The sequence below is a fragment of the Hemitrygon akajei genome, chromosome 7 (genome assembly GCF_048418815.1).
Source record: "Hemitrygon akajei chromosome 7, sHemAka1.3, whole genome shotgun sequence".
Lineage (NCBI taxonomy): Eukaryota > Metazoa > Chordata > Chondrichthyes > Myliobatiformes > Dasyatidae > Hemitrygon > Hemitrygon akajei.
Genome location: NC_133130.1, coordinates 33647302 through 33668951, shown reverse-complemented (window position 1 = coordinate 33668951; position 21650 = coordinate 33647302). Strand labels below are relative to the sequence as shown.

General features: G+C 40.4%; 1 protein-coding gene across 1 annotated transcript in view; it reads right to left on the bottom strand.

The window, feature by feature from the left end:
• The window catches only part of LOC140730332 (ALK tyrosine kinase receptor-like), a 1251709-nt gene that overhangs the window by 102291 nt on the left and 1127768 nt on the right, over window positions 1–21650 (bottom strand). The window contains exon 15 of the mRNA XM_073050601.1: window positions 13083–13227. Within this exon, the coding sequence (XP_072906702.1) occupies window positions 13083–13227 (145 nt within the window). The remainder of the gene's footprint in view (window positions 1–13082; window positions 13228–21650) is intronic.

Below are 21650 nucleotides of genomic sequence, written 5' to 3'. Positions count from 1 at the left end.
CCTGTTAGCCTGATATCAGTGGTTGGGAAGTTGTTGGAATCGATTATTAGGGATGAGACTACGGAGTATCTGGAGGCACATGACAAGATAAGCCAAAGCCAGTGTGGTTTCCTGAAAGGAAAATCCTGCCTGACTAACCTACTGTAATTTTTTTGAAGAAATTACAAGCAGGGTAGACAAAGGAGATGCAGTAGATGTGGTGTACTTGGATTGTCAGAAGGCCTTTGACAATGTGCCACACATGAGGCTGCTTAGCAAGGTAAGAGCTCATGCAATTACAGGAAATTTACTAGCATGGGTGGAGCATTGGCTGATTGGCAGAAAACAGAGAGTGGGAATAAAGGGATCCTATTCTGGCTGGCTGCCAGTCATCAGTGGCGTCCACAGGGGTCGGTGTTGGAACAGCTGCTTTTTACAATGTATGTCAATGATTTGGACAATGGAATTAATGGATTTGTGGCTAAATTTGCTGATGATACAAAGACAGGTGGAGGAGCGGGTAGTGTTGAGGAAACAAGAGAACCTGCAGAGAGACTTAGATAGTTTAGGGGAATGGGCAAAGAAGTGGCAAATGAAATACAATGTTAGAAAGTGTATGGTCATGCACTTTGTGGAAGAAATAAACAGGCAGACTATTATTTAGATGGGAAGAGAATTCAAAATGCAGAGATGCAAAGGGACTTGGGAGTCCTTGTGCAAGAAACCCTAAAGGTTAACCTCTAGTTTGAGTTGGTGGTGCAGAAGGTGAATGCAATGTTGACATTCATTTCTAGAGGTATAGAATATAAGAGCAGGGATGTGATGTTGAGGCTCTATAAGGCACTCATGAGACAATACTTGGAGTATTGTGTGCAGTTCTGGGCTCCATATTTTAGAAAGGATATACTGACATTGGAGAGGTTTCAGAGAATTCATGAGAATGATTTCAGGAATGAAAGGGTTACTGTATGAGGAACATCTGGCAACTCTTAGGCTGTATTCCCTGGAGTTCAGGAGAATGAGGGGGGACCTCATTGAAACATTCTGAATGTTAAAAGGCCTGAACAGATTAGATATGGCGAAGTTATTTCCCATGGTAGGGGAGTCTTGGATAAGAGGGCATGACTTCAGGATTGAAGGACATCCATTTAGAACAGAGATGCGGAGAAATTACTTTAGTCAGAGGATGATAAATCTGTGGAATTTGTTGCCACAAGTGGCTGTGGATAGGTTCTTGATTAGCCAGGGCATCAAAGGGTATGTGGAGAAGGCAGGGGAGTGGAGATGTCTGGAAGAATTGCATCAGTCCATGATTGAATGGTGGAACAGACTCAATGGACTGAATGGCCTACTTCTGCTCCTATATATGGTTTTATAATATCTGCTGATTGGCAATCAACGTTTTGCTCACTAAGTCAACTACCAAAAGGAGTCAATGTTGTAAAGGATCCTAAAAGGCAATAAAAGTATGGAGAATCTTAGAAATTATCAATAGGAGAAACACACAATGTTTTAGGTCTTTGTCTGGAACTCAAAACATCAACACTCTTTCTGTAAATGCCATCGGCCCTGCTGAGCATCTCCAAAAGTTTCTGTTTATAGTTCAGAGGCAAGTATTGACTCAACTGCTAAATTAGCTGCTGTATTTCCTTACAAGAGTGACGGAACTTTAGGGCTGGCACTGTAGCGTAGTGGTCAGCACAACGCTTTACAGCACCAGCCACCTGGGTTCAATTCCCACCGTTGCTTGGAAGGACTTTGTACGTTCTCCACATAACCGCATGGGTTTCCTCCAGGTTCTCCGGTTTCCTCCCACAATGCAAAGACATACCGTTTGGTAGATTAATGAGTCATTGTAAATTATCCCATGATTATGCTAGGATTAAATTGGGGGATTGCTGGGCGACACATATCAAAGGGCCAGAAGTGCCTCATTCGCACTGTATCTCAACAAACAAACTTGAAAAAAACATCTTCTTATACATATTGCCTTTTGTTGTGATGTGCATGTTGACACTTTAAAATTTATTGCCCATGCTTCACTTTCATGAATCTCTGCACTATCTGAAGATGCGCAGCAGGGAAGAAAGGAGGAATTGATTCAGAAATGTCTTTACATTTATCTGAAAATCAAGGCACAAAAAATCAAAGACTCGTGAGGATGCAGAGACTGTTGGACTCAGAATTTGCAGTTTGTGGTTAAGCCTAATCTTGAAGAACATCCACAAAGAGATCTGACAGTTTTGTGATGAGTTTTTTACTCTTTGATGCTCTCATTCTTCTGAACCGTAATAGTAGAGAATCAACCTGCTTAATCATTGTCTCATAGGACAACCATACCATACTCAGGATTGAAGGATCATCCAAGTGAACCTTCTCCGAAAGATGTTAAATGAACTCATATTCCATAGATAGTGGGATCAAAGTTCACAGAACTCACTACTGTCTTGTACTTTACCAACTCTTATACCTTGACTCCTTTAAAAGGACTAACTTTCTCCCTGCTTTTCACATTACCTGTTGCTTGTTTCTCTCCATTTAAATGATAGCCTGTTCTTTTATTCTTCCTTGCAAAACAGAAAATTTCATGTCTCTGCATTAAACTCCATTTGCCTGCTATTTGCCCAATCACAACCAAGTATCTCATCTAACCAACAAATAAAAACAGATTATTAATAAATGCAGCACATCTGAAAAAATTGTAATCTAAGTAATTAAGCAGTACCAATATATCTCTGTAAACAGTACTGTTATGCCCACAGCCCCCTCCCTTGTGAGAATCGCAAGAGCACTAAAGGGAGGGTGAGTCAGTGGACCCAGGAAATGGGAGAGAGACGTGCCGGATGCCTCATTCCCCGGCGATGCAAAATAACGCGACATTGGCCATTGTCTCTTGGAGGCACATTTGTGGATTGGGGACTGGGCTACGTGCAAGCCCTCGGGCAAAGTGGGCGGGTTGAGAGAGAGATTGCATCACCCCCAACCTGATTGACATCTACTACCCTGCGAGTCAAGATAAAAGAGGGGCTGTAGAGACGGCCCCTCAGACACACCAGAAGACACGCTAGTGATACCGTAATAGCGGGCAGCCATTTGAAGGAAGCCATGTGCGTTCGGTTCCCTTGCCTGGGAGCCGGTGGCAGGTACCACAGAAATGATTTTCTTGAACTAACAACAGGGAACCAACTCCCCGGACTCAACAGATTGGCCTCATCAAAAGACCCGGGCAAGTTTCTTTTCTCACAAATCTCTCTCTCTCCAACAAGTGAAAACCCAGCGGTCCCCAAAGGCTGAAGCCTGCAGAAATGGAGTGACTTTTATATTTCCATCAGGCAATATTTTATCCCCTAGACAAATGATAGAGCGATTTCTTATTGATGATTATTACTATACCCGTGCTTTAGATTGAGTATTGACGACGTATATTATCTGAATGTTTGTATTAACCTTATTTTTGTGCCCCTTTATAAATAAAGACTTTTAAAAATAGTACCATCAGACTTCAACGGACCTCTCTATCTTTGCTGGTAAGTGACCCAGTTACGGGGTACATAACAGCACTCTCCTTCCACATTCCCATCTATTTTGTTTTTGTGTTAGTTTGCAAATCTGGCTTCAGTACATTGCCTTCTATTTTCCAAGTATAAATTTCAAACAATATTCTCAGCGATGATTGCTGTGTTACCCACAGTCTGTCTACCTAAAAATTACTCTGTTTCAATGAGGTCACCCCTCATACTTCTGAATCCCAGTGAATATAGACCCAGAGCCATCAAACACTCTTCATATGACAAGAAGTTCAAACCTAGAATCATTTTTGTGAAACTCCTTTGAACACTCCCCACCCAGTTTCAAGCATCCTTTTTAAGGTAACAGGCCCAAATCTGCTCACAGTACTCCAAATGAGGCCTTACCAGCGCTTTATAAAGTCTCAACATTACATCCTTGCTTTTATATTCTAGTTGCCTTGAAATGAATGCTATCATCGCATTTGCCTTCCTCACCACAGACTCAACATTCAAATTAACCTTTAAAAAATCCAGCACACTGTTTCCCTAGTCCCTTTACACCTCATTTTTTTGCATTTTCTCTCCAATTTCAAAACTGTCAACCCTTTCATTTCTTCTACCAAAGTGCATGACCATACACTATTTGTGGCACCTTGTCAAAGGCCTTCTGAAGATGCAAGACCACAATATCAACTGATTCTCCTTTGTCTATCAAAGTACTCCAACAGATTAGTCAGGCAAGCACTTGCCTTGAGGAATCCATGCCGACTATGGCCTAGTTTATCATTTGCCTCCAAGTATCCTGAAACCACATCCTGAATAATTAACTCCAACATCTTCCCAATCACTAGGATCAGACTAACAGGCCTATAATTTCTTTCCTCTGCCTCTCTCCCTTCTTGAAGAGTGGAGTATCATTTGCAATTTTCCAATCTTCCAGAACTATTCCAGAACCTAGTAATTCGAGAAAGATTAATACTAATGCCTCTACAATCTTTTCGGCCACCTCTTTCAGAATCCTGGGCTGTACACCATCTGGTCCAGGTGATTTATCTACCTTCAGACCTTTCAATTTCCCAAGAACCTTTTCCCTAGTTATGGTAACTTCACATACTTCATGACCCCTGACATCTGAAACTTCCACCATACTGCTGGAGCCTTCCACAGTGAAGATTGATGGAAAATACTTATTCAGTTTGTCCGCCATTTCCTTGTCCCCCATTTCCACCTCTCCAGCATTGCTTTCCAGTGGTCCAATAGAAGACCATAAGCCATAGGGAGAGAATTGGGCCATTCAGCCCATTGAGCCCACTCCCCCATTTCATCATGGCTGATCCCGGATCCCATTCAACCCCAGGCACATACCCTCTCACAATTGTCGGCCAGAAGAAACTGCAGTCTAATCAAGGACGGGGAAGCAGACAAGCCAGTTGTCTTTGTTTCCCCCTTTTTGTGGACTCTAAACTGATTCTTGCTCTTAGCTAATCTAATCAGAGCAACTGAATGGACACAGGAAGCTTCAGGTAATGTTCTGCTAAACCTGAGACCATTCTGAAATGAGTAGCCATTTGTTACGTAGAGGCCGTGGACTCTGAACTGATCCTTGCTCTGGGACAATCTAGTCAGAGTGATAAACCTGAGACCATTCTCAGAGGAGTAGCTACTCTGTAAAATGCAAGACCTGCAATCTGTAATCTCGTTAGACTCTGTCTGGGTTGCCTTATTTTACTAGTTTGGACCAGTCAGAGTGTAAAGGCACAAATGCACAAGGCTGGGTTGGGCAGCACCATGAAACAATGTGGGTTGTAGCCCTGTACAATGACCTGTAAGAGTGTAACCCTAGGTAGGTCAGGAGACCTTGAGCCAATGGGATGGAGATCCAATGGTTCAATTGATGAGGAACAGTATAAGACCCAGGAACTCCAAATACGTGGGGGCGATAGCTCCCCAGCAGGCAGAGAGCAACCATTGCGGATAAGGAGGACCCCACGGACACATGGAGATCAGGACTATGAGGAATACCTGGCTAGCGTAGACTCCTTTCCTGGATTTTACCTTTTCTTTTCATTGACTGTTCATGGAGTGTCAGTGAAATCTAGTAGGCAGCACACAGGTAGATAAGAGTGTAAACCCACGTGCTTTTTAGTAGAAACAGTAAAAGTTACTTGTTGGTGAATACAGATTCTCTGTGCCTCACTGATCATTATTACAAGGGGTGATTCTTGTAACTCCATATCCCTTGATGTCTCATCCAGTCAGGGTCTATCCCACGGACTTGGCCTCCAATGCAGTCTGTGGCAGAACATCCCACAGACTCACCACTCTCTGGCTAAAAAAAAATCCTCCTTACTTCTGTTCCAAAAGGTCACCCCTCAATTTTGAGGCTGTGTCCTTGAGTTCTGGATACCCCCAACAAAGGAACATCCTCTCCACATCCACCTTATTTAGTCCTCTCAACATTCCATTCTTGCTTTTCTTTACACTTTATGTATCTGAAGAAACGTTTGGTTCTCTTTAATACTATTGGCTAGCTTACTTTTGTATTCCATCTTTACCTTCTTAATCACTTTCTAAGTTGCCTTATGTTGGTATTTGAAAGCTTCCTAATCCTTTAACTTCCCACTAATTTTTGCTCTATTATTTGCCCTTTCTTTGGCCTTTATGTTGGCTTTGACTTCACTTGTTAGCCACGGTTGTGTCATACTCCTTCCTCTTGGAATGTATACAACCTGTGCCTTCCGAATTGCTTCCCGAAATTCCAGGCCTTGCTTCTTTGCTGTCATCCCTGCCAGTGTTCTTTCTCAACTGATTCTGTCCAACTCTTCTCTTGTGCTTCTGTAATTCCCTTTACTCCACTGTAATATGGATACATCCGACTTTCATTTTCTCCTCAAGTTTCAGGGTGAATTCGATCATATCATGATCACTTTCCCCTGAGGGTTTTTTTTACCTTAAGCTCTCTAATCAATTCTGGATCATTACACAACCCGCAATCCAGAACAGCTGATTCCCTAGTGGGCACAACCATGAGCTGCTCTAAAAATCCATTTCATTGGCATTCTAGAAATTCCCCCTCTTGGAATCCAGCGCTAACCTAATTTTCCCAATCTACCTGCAGATTGAAATCCCCCTTGACTATTGTAACGTTGCCCTTTTGACTTGGTTACCTTCCAACAAGTTTAACTGTTACCTTGTGACTAAATTTTTCTGGAAGCTTAAGCATCTACTGATTCTTTGATCCACTCCAGTTGAGGCTCTCTCAAAAAACTCCACTGAACTTGTCAGGTACAACTTCTCCTTCATGAAGCTGTGTTGACACTGCTTAATTAGTAAGGTTAGAATTTTTCAAATCAGACCATTAGAAATAGGAGCAGGAGTAGCCCATCTGGCCCATCGAGCCTGCTCCGCCATTCAATAAGATCATGGCTGATTTGTCCATTGACTCATCACCTACCAGCCTTTTTTCCATAATCCTTAATTCCCCTATTATGCAAAAATCTATCCAATCTTGTCTAGGGTATATTTACTGACAGCCTCCATTGCTTCATTGGGCAGAGAATTCCACAGATTCACTACTCTCTGGGAAAAGCAGTTCCTCCTCATCTCCATCCTAAATCTACTCCCTGGAATCTTGAGGCTATGTCCCCTAGTTCTAGTCTCACCTACCAGTGGAAACAACTTTTCTGCCTCTATCTTATCTATCCCTTCATAATTTTAAGATAGAGGCTTCTTCTGAATTCCAGCGAGTACAGTCCCAGGCAACTCAATTTCTCCTCACAGTCTTATCTCTGGAATTAACTTGGTGAACCTCCTCTGCACCACCCCCTAAGCCAGTATATCCTTCTTCAAGTAAGGAGACCAGAAATGCATGCAGTACTCCCACTGCGGCCTCCCCAGTGCCCTGTACAGTTGCAACATAACCTCCCTGCTCTTAAATGCAATCCCTCTAGCAGTGAAGGCCAACATTCCATTTGCCTTCTTGATAGCCTGCTGCACCTGCAAACCACCCTTCTGTGATTCATGCACAAGCACTCCCAAGCCCCTCTGCACAGCGGCATGCTGCTATTTTTATTTACTATTTAAATATTAATCTGCTCTTTCATTTTTCCTTCCAAAGTGGATGATCTCGCATTTACTAACATGTACTCCATCGGCCAGACCATTGCCCACTCACTTAACCTATCTATATCTCTCTGCAGATGTTCTGTATATTCTGCACAATTTCCTTTTCCACTTAATTTAGTATCATCAACAAACTTAGATACACTACTCTCGGTCCCCTCTTCCAGATTGTTAATGTATATCACAACCTGTTGCGAGCCCAGAACCGACTCCAGCAGCACTCCGCTCACCACTGATTGCCAACCAGAGTAACACACATATATCCCAACTCTCTGCTTTCTGTTGGTTAACTAATCATCTATCCATGCTAATACATCACCCCCAACTCAATGCATCCTTATCTTATGGATAAGTTTTTTATGCAGCACCTTATCGAACGCCTTCTGGAAATCCAAGTAAATAACGTCCTTCTGTTCCCCTCTATCCACTACGCACATTATATCCTCAAAGAACTCCATTAAGTTTGCCAAACAAGACCTGCCTTTGCTGAGTCCATGCTGCATCTGCCTGATTGATCCATTTCTTTCCAGATGCCTTGCTATTTCTTCCTTAATGATAGCTTCTAGCATTTTCCCAACAACAGATGTTAAACTAACTGGCCTATAGTTACCTGCCTTTTTCATACATCCTTGTTTGATCAGTGGTGTGACATTTGCCATCCTCCAATCCATCGGAATCTGCCCAGAATCCAGAGAATTTTGGTAAATTGTCACCAAAGCCTCTACTATAACCTCTGCCATTTCTTTCAGTACCTTGGGACGCATTCCATCAGGATCAGGGGACTCATCCATCTTCAGGCTCGCAAGTTTGCTCAGCACTACCTCTTTAGTGAGAACTATTGCATCAAGGTCCTCACCTCCTATCACATCCATAACATTTCTCTTTGGCATGTTAGATGCATCCTCCACCGTGAAGACAGACACAAAATGGTCATTCAAAGCCTCTGCCATTTCCTCAGTACCCAATATCAATTCCCCCTTCTCGTCCTCCAAGGGACCTACATTCACATTAACCACCCTTTTTAACTTAATATAATTATCAAAACTTTTACTATCCATTTTTATATTTTGTGCTTGTTTACTTTCATAATCTCTCTTCCTTTTCTTCATTGCTCGCTTAATGGTTCTTTGTTGCTTTTTAAAGATTTCCCAATCTTCCAGTTTCCCACTACACTTGACGACTTCGTACACACAAGTTCTAGTTTAATGCCTTCTTTTATTTCCTTAGTTTTCCAAGGCTGGTTCTCCCTATCCTTACTATCCCTGCTTTTAACTGGAATATACTTTTGTTGAGCATCATGAAAAATCTCTTTAAAAGTCTTCCACTCTTCCTCAACAGTCCCACCATATAGCTTGTGTTCCCAGACTACTCTAGCCAAATTGTCCCGCATCCCATTGTAGTCCCCATTGTAGTTTTAGATCGAACTATTGCACTCTCCATTTGTATTAGAAACTCAATCATACTGTGATCACTCTTTCCAAGAGGATCCCTAACTACAAGATCACTAAGTTTACCTGTCTCATTGCACAGGATCGGATCTAAGATAGCACATTCCCCCAGCAGGTTCAGTAACATGCTGTTCAAGAAAGCCACCACGGATGCATTCTATGAAGTCCTCCTCAAGACTGCCTTGACCAACTTGATTCACTCAATCAATGTGCTGCATTTGTTAATAATCTATTTTTATTTTTCCTTGTTGGTTAAATGTGACACTTACTTTTTTGCCTTCCTCCTTTTTTGAGTTGTGCTTCATATTGGCAGTTTTTCTATCCTCTAGCACTTCTACAGAATCTCTGGAAGTTTATAACTTATGTAAAACTCTTTGTACCCATTTCTTCAGGGATGCTAGGATGCAAGCCTTCTAGATCACGGAGCATATAATTTTTTCACTCCTTAGGATTATCTGATCTCAAGTCTCTAGTGATGGTATTAGTACTTAGTCCTTCCTCATCTTCATTTTCTATTGGTTGATGTTCATTTGGAGTTCCTTTTTATTTACTCATTGTCCCATTTTATATTCCTCACTAATTTACCCTTTAATGTTTGTTTTCTCTCACTTTATAATCAACTCTATGTCATTAATTAATCTACATCTCACCCCTTTATAAATGCTTCATACATGAAAATATCAAATATTTAAGTTTGCTATTTCACCCTTTTTAAGTCGTGTCACAATCTTATTTGTTTACAAGCATATCTACATAAACTAATCTTGTTAAAATGCAGTGGTGTAGTGGCATCCAGACCAGGCTTCGAGACGAGTGATTCTGGCTTCGAATCTGGCCAGCTTCTTGCATGCTTTCCATCTGTTCTGGGTTGAGAGTCGAGTTGGCAACTCGGCCTCATAAAAAACAGCCAAATGCTAAAGAATCGGCAAGGTTCCTGCCCGATGTGCCACAAGGCGCGAAGAGGAATAACAACAACAATGATCTTGTTAATATTAGAGGCAGGCTGGAAGAATTCAACCCGAAACAGCTGCCTTTTAAAGACCATAGAACAGTACAGCCCAGAAACAGGCTCCTTCAGCATATGATGTCTGTGCTGAGTACGATGCCAAATTAAACTAAACTAATCTCCCCGGACTTGATCCATATCCCTCCATTCCCTGTATGTTCATGTGCCTGTCCAAATACATCTTGCATGCTGCTATCATGCCATCCTCCACAGGCACCTAGGCACCTAGCATGTTCTGAGTATAAAAACTTACCCTGCACGTCTCCTTTAAAATTTTATCATCTCATCTTAAAGCTACATCCTCTGGCTTTTGACACCTCTGCCCAGAGTGAAACGATTATAACTATCTGACCTATCTATGATTTTATAAACTCCATTAGGTATCCCCTCAACTCTGGTTCCTCCAGCTTCCCCTTATAGACAATATTCTGTAATTCAGGCAGCACCCTGGCTAATCTCTTCTGCACCCTCTCCAGGACTTCCACATCATCCCTGTAATGGGGAAAAGAGAACTGCACACAGTATTCCAAATATGAACTAGCCAAAATTATGTACAGCTGCAACATGACTTCCTGACTCTGTGCCCAATGAAGGCACAGCTAAAAAGAACACACACAAAATGCTGGTGGAACACAGCAGATCGGGCAGCATCTATAAGGAGAAGCACTGTCGACGTTTCGGGCCGACACCCTTTGTCAGGACGTCGACAGTGCTTCTCCTTATAGATGCTGCCTGGCCTGCTGTGTTCCACCAGCATTTTGTGTGTGTTGTTTGAATTTCCAGCATCTGCAGATTTCCTTGTGTTGACAGTTAAAAAGAAATTTGGGCTGGGATATGCAGTGATTCTCCTCTTTGGCCACACCACATCACAGACCCAATTAGCTTTCCGCACAGAACAACCTCTATCGTTCAAAGTCGAGTTTATTGTCACATGCACAAGTACGTACATGCACTTTTGCCATGAAAATCTTACTTGGATATAGCATCATATAAGCAGCACTCACAAGAAAACCAGAATAAGTTATAAATTACAGATTTTTTTTAACAAGAAAACACAATAGGAACAAAATTAAACCCAGTGTATTTTAGTAAATCTTCTGACTTAGGAGAGTAAGAAAAATGCAACCTATCTGGTAAGAGATTTATTCTCAAAACTGGAGCATCTGAAGCATCTTCAAGTTACACAGAAATTAGTCTTCATCTTCAGTTCCTTTATCTTTTGTTGTCTAAGGTTACAAACTGAATCACACAAATTCTTATTTATATTTATAATGTTGTCAATAATGAGCAATTGAAAGCCAAGCATTGAGAGATTCTGAGTAAAACAAAATGCTAATCCAGCACAAGGTTTCTGGAACAAATTATCGTCGCAACCATTGAAGCAGATAACATAAATGAGCATCCTCTGGGAAGTAAATAATGAATATATGTGAGATTGTACTTGATGGTGGTCAGCTCAGCCTCTTTTCAATAAATTAGCAGTAGAAATACAAACACAAGAGACTTTGCAGATACTGGAAATCTTGAGCAACACACGCAAAAAGCTGGAGGAATTCCGCAGGTTAGGTCGGTTTTATGGAGAGGGATAAACAGTCGAAGGCCAGGTCCTGATGAAGCTTCTTGGCCCAAAATGTCAACTACTTATCCCCCTTTACAGATGCTGCCTGACTTGCTGAATTACTCCAGCATTTTGTGTGTTACAGTGGAAGTACAATCCGACACCAATTTTCCCTTTCTCCTAATGATTAAATGTTTTGTCGTAGATTAACTAAAGCCATTAATGGCTCTTCTTCAGAGGAAATGATGTTAAAGTGTCAACAGAGATTCAGACTTACATCTGGGTCATGTAGTTCAGGGCACAATGCACTACATGTCGTGTCTATTGTAATTGATCACTGATGGAAGGATAGATTTCAAGCCATAGAGCAGATATTAGCTCAGAGCTGATTAGTTACAGGGTCCACATGATTAATTTAAGTCACCTCAAATAATAGTTACAAGCTGCATTTGGAGTAACCGTGGTGCAGTGATTTTATTTAAACTGGGATTTGCAACCTATATGACATAACAACAATAATACGGTGGGGAGGCTTGCAGAGAACCTGTGACTTTACAAATTAACCGTGAATTGGTGAAATGAGATATAATGAACCAGCAATCTATGTTAGGTAATTATAAAGATAACAGTTAAATCTAGGGCTAAGACATTTAGATCAATACAAATAAAGGAATTTCACAATGCGATTCGTTTGCCAAGTCCCATGACATAGGAACATTACAATTCTTTAGATAACGAGTGAAATGCTTCTTAAACTTACTGTGAGGCTTACAGAAGAAAAATTATAGGGAAAATAGCATAGGCAGACAATAACAATAGAAAACCATTCTTACATATCCATAATTTTTGCATGAAAAATTAATGAGTGTGGAGAATAAATGACGTCAGATTGAATAATTCCTTCCATGGTTAAATAGATCACCTGCTCAGCATTCTCAGAAAAAAAGAAATTCGAACTTTCTAGAATTAGTGCTTGATCTCATTCACAAGATAAACTCTGTTTATTTTCAGATAAAATTCAAAATATTAAAGCATTATTATACGTATATTTGTTTTATAAAACGCAGAGAAAAACTATCAAAGTGTAAATAGAAATCTGATTTTGTGTGCTTCTTTTTCAGCAATGTATGATCCATGACTGAATGGCATGGATAAGTGAAAGATAGATGAAAGTGCCATCTCTCTTTGCCTTGCAGTAATCTTCTTGAATTTAAAAAAAGTGCTTGACCTTTTCTGTAACTTCAAGGATAACTCCCCAGAGATTCCAGTGCTCTGAGCAGAGGCGAATATTTCAGTACTGAAAACACAGGCAGAAATTCCCGAGTGGATAAAATATTGCTTTTGGCAAAATACAGGATATAGACTCAGATGAAGTGGTTTTGAAATGTGCACAGTGGGCAAAAACAAGGAATCTTGTGAAGTCTTTTGACCAAAAGAATCTACTGAAGGAGGCTACTCACCCGCAGCACCTGATCTGCCATTCACTCCAGGAACAGAAGAATCAGTTTCTAACATCTCTTCAGGGAAACTGGAATCCTTACTCAGATAGGCTTTGCCTCCTCCACCTGCTGCTATCACTAGTGGGACTGGTTTCCCCTTGTCCATCTGGAACATTTCAGAGACCAAGTACAATGTTAAATATGATTAAAGGAAATTAAATTAAATTTATTTTTGGCATCTGGAAAGTTTTCTCTAGTTCAAAGTCTGAATTAGGAAGTTATCAGTGCCTGCAGAAGTGAGAATTTGTTTTTAAAATGAAAAAACCCCCCACTATTTTAATTATTTGGATCATTTATATATAAAGATATTCTTGTTACTGAAGGTTGTGTGATACTAGGCAACCTGCAGATTGGTGAAGAGTAAATATTGCCACCCTGTATTTATGGTCCCTGAACTGGTCCAAGGATCATAGAACAGTACAGCACAGTACATGCCTTTCAGCCTCTGAAACCTAACTCAAAGATCAATCTAATCATTCCCTCCAATATAGCCCTCCATTTTCCTCTCATGCATATGCCTATCTAAGAGTTTATTAAATGTCACTAATATAGCTGCCTCTACCATCACCTCTGGCAGTGCGTTCTATGAACTTAAGACTCTGTGTAAAAAAAACTTCCTCTGACATCACCCCCCCCCCCCCCCACCCAAACCTTACAGTTATGCCTCTCGTATTAACCATTTCTGCCCTGAGAAAAAGTCTCTGGCTGTCCACTTAATCTATGCTACTTATCATCTTGGACACTTCTGTCAAGTCACTTCTTATCCTACTCCTCTTCAAAGAGAAAAGCCATAGCTTACTCAACCTATTCTCTTCAGACGTGTCCACTAAGCCAGACAATATTCTGGTAAACCTCCTCTGCAGCCTCTCTAAAACTTCCCCAAACTTCCTATAATGAGGTAACCAGAACTGAACACAATATTTCAAATGTGGTTTAACCGGAGTTTTACAGAACTGCAATATTACCTCGTGCCTCTTGAACTCAATCGCCCAACTAATGAAGGCCAACGTACTTAGAATATTTCAAAGCACTTGACAGTCAATGATATTCTTCTTCGATATGGTGTAGCAGTAGTTAACTAGGTCATCAAACCGAATAAAAACATCACTGAACAAATCTCAAACACGCAAACAAATCCGTTCTAGAGGACATAAGATTTTATGAGTTATAAAAATTAAATAAGAATTTTACTTTTAATGGAAATGCAGTTCACTAAGCATTAATTTGCTAGAGTGTTTAGAGTAAGGGTTGTAAATTTAGTGACACAGTTGGCTCCACAATACTAATCTATTCTTGCTGTTATTATGGTTGAACATAAAAAGGAATATTGCTTACATTACAAAGTGCTGATTAGACTTAATTTGAAAAGTTCTGGCCAGTTTTGATATTCCCTCTTGAGAAAATTACACTTGACTTAAAGTACATTTTGTGGTGATTCACAGAAATAAATATAAACTGTACCAAGAAAGAGACTGAAGTGAACAGGAAAGGTAAGGCTAAACAGTTTGAGATGTTCACAGCAACAGATGGATCTCACTATTCTTCAGTAAGGTAGGGGAATTCACAACAAAGCAACATTGGCTTCAACTTATTAACAATCAACCCAGAATAAATTTTCTGCACAAAGTAACGAAGATATGAAACAATTGCCTAGAAGGTCACAAATATAAAATTAATTGAATTGCATGAAAGGAATCAATTAGTCATAAGATTAAGGCACCTTTAATTGTACCACAGAATAATAAAGTGAGTAATTCAAAACTCTGCCAATTCTTTGGGTGCAATGTGAGCAGTCACTGTGACAAATCTTTCACTGGCCTTTGGCCAAACTCTTCTCTTCTAACAGGGGATTCACTCCAGTCAAAGTCATCTCCAGAAAATGCACCCTTTGCTTGATGTAAGTTGGTTCTAGCATGCCTGGAGGAAATAAGTGGTTAGATGATGAAATTTTAAAGTCAGGCATAAACTGAGGGAAAATGCTGAAAAAGCCATTCATGCAAACAAATAAAAGGATACAACTGGATTTTGACTGTAGTATCCATTGGTGAATCCCTGTAGTGTGACGATCAACAAGACATACAGCACTTAGGCATGTATATATAGCAAGGGTGCTGAAGACTTGCTCAGTACTGCACTGGTCAATGTGGAGTGGAGAGCATATTTGTAAATCTGGAGGGAGCAAAGGATGTTTGGAATGATGAGGGTGTGGGACAGGTGGCAGAGAAGGAGTGCCAGGGGCGGGGGGGGGGGGGCGGTTGGGGGGAGGTGGGTGGCCCGCGGGTTCAAACATACCCAGTCCTGAGGCACCAGGCAATGTTACTTGATTCCAGACAATGGATTTATTGATCATTACAGAATGTGTCTCTGGCGCTTCCTCCTCCCTCCCCTCTCCCTCTCCCTTCCCCTTTTCCCAACCTTGATCTAGAGGAACAAGAAAGCTGCAATAGGTATTATTTTGTATTCTAAAATAAGGAGGGGGGGGGAAGTCAAACTTTGCAACTTGCAGGAGTGCAGCAGACGGGGTTTACCCACACCGCGGTACTGCAATCACATTCCTCTGGACTGATCACCAGATGTTCAACAGGATTTAGGATTGAAGAAGGAATGATATTTCAGGTTAAAGGGAATCACCACGAGGATGACCACTGGTTCAGGAAAGGTTCACTGGAGTGATTATATATGGAGCTCAGTAAGTTAAAGCCACAGTTAAGAAGTGAAATTGTGTTAAGACTACAGAGCACATACTTTGTAGCATTCCCTATCATGTAATCTTTAGTATATTTCTGTAATAACTTATGCCACATTATTTACTGTAACCATATGTTATGTTATTTGTGCTGTATGCTTAGTCTTAGGAACCTTTTAAAGAGGTCTATGTTGAACTCTAAGCCTTGATTAGTTTTAAACTATCATAATGAGTTCAGAGAATAGATGCACAAGACAGCCACCAACACAGTCAGGGGCTTTATTGGAATAAGTACTGTGGAAGGGTCCCTGAGCTCACGAGCTGTCAAAGCTCAGAATCAGCTGAGACCTCCTAAAAAAAAGTGTGAAATCCAGTGAAGAACAGTATAACACACACTTTTAAAAACTGCTTCAGAACAGACTTAAACTAACTCCAGTTATCTCTTTAATGGGAACTGATTTCTTCCATTTCGTTGAAAGGAGTGCTGTCCTTGTTTTCCATTCAACCTTGCACAGGTTCAAGCGAGCAGATGTCCCACCCTGAGAGATGGGAAGCCCGTGGACGTTGTGATGCTCCACTGCAATACGAGATTGTGCAGCAGAGGAATGGCTGACGGTTTGGTGGAAGATGTCACCACCATCTGAACTGGGAACGTTGCACCTTATAATATTGTGACTCGAGCATAATGAGGGAAAAGAGGTGGAAAGAAGAATGATGGGACCTGCAGACATTGAAGGGTGGGGGAATGAAGCATAGAGGAAGTTGTAGGAGATCTAATATAATGCACCTGTTTCACAATGGAATGGTGTTCCTCAAATCAAATGAGGAATTACATGTCGATAACTGTTCTTCACTAGGACCACTATACCACAGTGCTTGACTGCATACACAACATCCATAACCCTTATCATACAGTCTTGCATTGTGATACCTTTGGACCATTTGTGGTTCAATGTAATTAATTAATCCAGAGTTGCAACAAATATCTTTGTTACTTGTAAGTTAATAACTTTCTCAAAGAAGAAAAGGCTATGGACATGGCAAGATTCTAAAGTTTTTGATGGATATTTCTTGGATAAACACTTTGCACCATGTGAAAACTCCAGAATGTTTTTCAGAGGAATAATTCCCTGAGCATGTAGTTATTACATCCCTAACCTCCCTTCCAATCATATATGACTAATTACATGGGCACAAGTGACATCTTCTGGTGACATGCTTTGAAACAGGTAGACAGCAATCATCCCTTAAGGAGGTGATAACTTCAATCGGTGACATTGACTAGCATTTTGATTGCTATAACTAAGAGTGATCACAATGGCCAAGAAGTTGTCCTGTTAAGAGCTGCCTCTGAAGAAGCAGGTAACTGCCCATGAGCAGCATTAATCCGACTGAAGCTTCCGAATCGGCAAGCTGCCATGAAGCAATATGAGCACTGCTGTCTCATGATCAACTGGGCTATGGGTTCTGCTCGCTCTGCCCATTCTGTAACAATTTCTGTCAATTTTTCCCAGAGGTTAAAACTTTATTTTTATTTACAGAATCATCTCCACATTTATCCCAGCACAGTCTGTTAGTGAATCAATGCCCATTCGTCAGGTGCCCAAGCCATTCAGTCCTAGTACAAGCATCTCAGCTGATACATTTAGGTGGCTGACTCATTTAGGTATATTTCTATCTTGCAATTGTTTTATTTCAACAGCTCTTATTTATAATTATTGTTCCTCTGTTACTTGTTGGAAATTACTTTTCCAAGATACGCTAAGACCAAATAGATTCTTTAAATACAGAGAAATAGTGATGACCACAAACTAAATTAAATTGTTTATAATTTTCTATTACTCAAGGAAGTAATGACATTTATGGTTGCTATACAAATATTTGCAGCTTTACTATCATTGCTTATGTTTATTGTTTAATAAATTTATTGGACAAACTGAATTGCTGTCTCTTAATCAGCTTCAGGAATGCTCTTTCCAACTCTTGTTTTCCCTTTTTACTATCATCCACTTTATGAATGGCGATGACATTGAAGCTGTTGAAGTCTCTGAGCGCACTAGATTTTTATTCCATTGACTTAATTTGATATAATAATAACTGTGTTTTTGTCCTTTCTCATTCTTTGTAACTGAGTGGCCACCTTCTTTCATTCTGTCTTTTCCAATGTTCAATTGAGAGTGAGAACTTAGCTCTCCTATTGTATTATTCCTTGTTGAACAGTGCTCAGAAATTTATCCAGGAATGGTAGCATTCAGCCTGCTCTATTACAGCCAAAGCTCATTCAATTTTTTTCCAAAATCCAATTTCAAATCAATGAAAGCTGTATAACGCACACTGACATTACAACATAGCATAAGTTCCAGTGCGCTCCCTGCTATTGATTCCCCTTCTCGTTTGACTTTAAAGATTAGCTTTATTTGTCACATAAACATCAAAGCATACAGTGAAATGCATTGTTTGTGTCAAATTAAGTCGGAGTGGATTGTGCTGGGTAGCCTGCAAGTGTCTGTCTGCATGTTTCTGATGTCAACAATGCATGCCAACAGTTCAGCAACCCTAACTGTACATCTTTGGAATGTGGGAGGAAATCGGAACACTCAGAGGAAACTCACGTGGTCACAGAGAGAACATACGAACAGCCAGTAGAATTGACCCTCAATCGTACAGCTGGCATTGTAAAGCATTGTGCTAACCACAACAGTACTGTAACGCCTGGCTTTGAGTTCTGCTGATCAAACCTTTTGATTTTCCTTTCTGCACAGTGTTTGAATTTATGTATTTGGCAACACTTAACAGTAAGAATAGGAACACTTGCTGATCTTAACAATGCTGAACTCCCTGAACTTCCTGAAAATTTAGCAAGTTAGACAAGTTGCAGGTATAGAGAAAAAAAAAAGAGATAGGACAACTACCAAGAAGGGCAAGAAGTGCAGACAGGTGTGGCAGGAGTTCCCTAAATTTATTCCCCTTTCAAACTAGTATATTGCTGTGGTTTCATTTAGTGGAAGATAGCCGTGAGGAAAGCAACAGCAGGGAAGAGGAAGGTCAGCAAGTGCACAAAAACAGGCAACAAATGATAACGACGGGGTGACTCACTAGTGAGCGTAACAGACAGGTATTTTGTTTCTGAGAGTGAAACTCTGAAATGGTGAGACTCCGGGATGGTTTGTCACCATCTTGGTGCCAGAGTCAAGGTGACTTAAACCAAACATAGAACATTATGTTCTGTTGGCCTTTGTTACAAAGGGAATTGAGTACAAGAGCAAGGAAATCCTCTTGCATTTGTACAGGGCCCTGGTGAGACCACACCTGGAATATTGTGTACAGTTTTGGTCTCCAGGGTTAAGGAAGGACATCCTGGCTGTAGAGGAAGTGCAGCGTAGATTCACAAGGTTAATTCCTGGGATGTTCGGACTGTCTTACGCAGAGAGGTTAGAGAGACTGGGCTTGTACACGCTGGAATTAAGGAGATTGAGAGGGGATCTAATTGCAACATATAAGATTATTAAGGGATTGGACAAGATAGAGGCAGGAAATATGTTCCAGATGCTGGGAGAGTCCAGTACCAGAGGGCATGGTTTGAGAATAAGGGTTAGGTCATTTAGGACAGAGTTAAGGAAAAACTTCTCCCAGAGAGTTGTGGGGGTCTGGAATGCATTGCCTCGGAAGGCAGTGGAGGCCAATTCTCTGGATGCTTTCAAGAAGGAGCTAGATAGGTATCTTATGGATAGGGGAATCAAGGGATATGGGGACAAGGCAGGAACCGGGTATTGATAGTAGATGATCAGCCATGATCTCAGAATGGCGGTGCAGGCTCGAAGGGCCGAATGGTCTACTTCTGCACCTATTGTCTATTGTCTATTATGAAGTGGGAGGGAGAACAGCCATTGGTCCTAATGACATAGGTAGAAGAGGGGGTGTTGGAAGTCTTGAGGGACATTAAGGTGGATAAATTCCAGGGCTTGAGCAAATGTATATTAGGGCATTGTGGGAAACTAGAGAAGAAATCACTGTGGCCATGGTGGAAAATTTTGAACCTTTCTTGACATGGGTGAGATAGGCCAATCACATTATCACAGGCAGCAAAACAGGAACAGAAACATCAACTTTTAAATAGCTTTTTAAACATTAGACAGGGAATTAAAAAAATGGAAATATGAAATGTCATTATAGTGGAAACTGAAAATTATAAATAAACTCTTTTGATTGATATTGCTTCATGCAACTAAATGGAAAAAACTCTGTGTATTTAAAGGCTAAATCTATGTTGGCTCTAGTGATTTCCCTTGGCTTTCAGTGGTGCTAGTTCTAGGCAGATTAACCACCAAGGGTCTGCTGTATCATGATAAAAACTATTATTATTATTTCTGCATTTCACAATAAAATATAGAAATTTGCAAATTGCAAACAATAGCATGAAGTAATAACAATGAATACTGGAAGCTTCACCATGAGTACCAGTCATCTTGTTTATTATATCATGTAATTGAACAAATTATTGATGAGTTTTCATCCATAAGTCTTTTAAGTTGGGCATTTTGTTTTTACCATGACATACTATAATCGTGGTGTCACAAAACCATTTCCATATTCACTTTGATTTAATTTGTTGACCACTATGGACCACCTGCTTTAAGTGGCTTCAGCCTTTCTGTGCCTCAGTCATTGCTTGTAATGTGAGTGTATCTTTGCATTCTCTTTACTCGCTTCTTCTCTTTCATTCAGCAAGAGATTTTAAATTTCTTGCACTTAAATCCAGCATTCCAGTGAAATACTGGAGACTATATTAATGTTTTCATCTATATGAACTGACAGAAAAAGATCAAATGAAATATGGAAAAGTGATCTAAAAATGTCAATAAAAATTTAGCAATCAAATGCATTATTCTGAAATGAGAAAAATCAGATTTATAAAGGTTATAAGGGCTTAAGAATTCCATTAAACAAGGTCATCAGAGATTGATAGACCCATCCTACCCTAATCAGAAACAAAACAGGCGGGTGCTTAGTATTTTAGTTAAGAATAACTTTTGCATTATGTTATATGATGATGTAGCTTTGATGTTAAATTAATCCCAGAGGGTTAACTTTAGTAGCATTCAAGCGACTAATGATGTGAATTAGGTTTATTATCTAGATGAATGCAGAACAGAAATACATACTTGCACTGTACCATGCTAATTTGGCCAAAAGAGATATGATGGGGTGGAAAGGTTGCAGGAAACAGCCTTGTCCAGACCTATTGTGGTGAACTACATATACCTGTCTGGACACGCCCCTCTGCTGACTGCTCCTGTGGCTCCTCCCACAGACCCCTGTATAAAGGTGGTTGGAGGCACTGCTCCCCCCTCAGTCTCCAAGATGTTGTGTGGTGGTCTCTTGCTGCTAATCGTGATCTCTTGCAGCTAATAAAAGCCTATTGTTCGCCTCCCATCTCCAAGAGTTATTGATGGTGCATCACCTATAATGGAGCTTATTCATTCATTTAGTACTTCAGGCCTAGGTAAATGAGAGATGAATTGTTTTTGTGTTCATACAGTACAAAATGGAAGAAATATGACAATTTTGATTAGCACCTCAATTCTACTTAAAAGGCTGAGGAAGAGAAAGAGGTCAAGGGCTTTGTTTGTCCTTTCTAAGGCTGAATGAAAGTCAATGCACTGCTTCTTTGGAGTCTGCGGCAGTCACTTATTGCCAAACTAAGTTAAAGTGTGCAACAGTACGAGGATATAAAGTGGTTATGTTATCATTTACAAAGGGCAGTAGAAATTGGGTAAATCTCATCACAAAATGAGTATTCTGCTTAACCTTTTACTTCATGTAAGGTAGTCCAGTTTTTTACT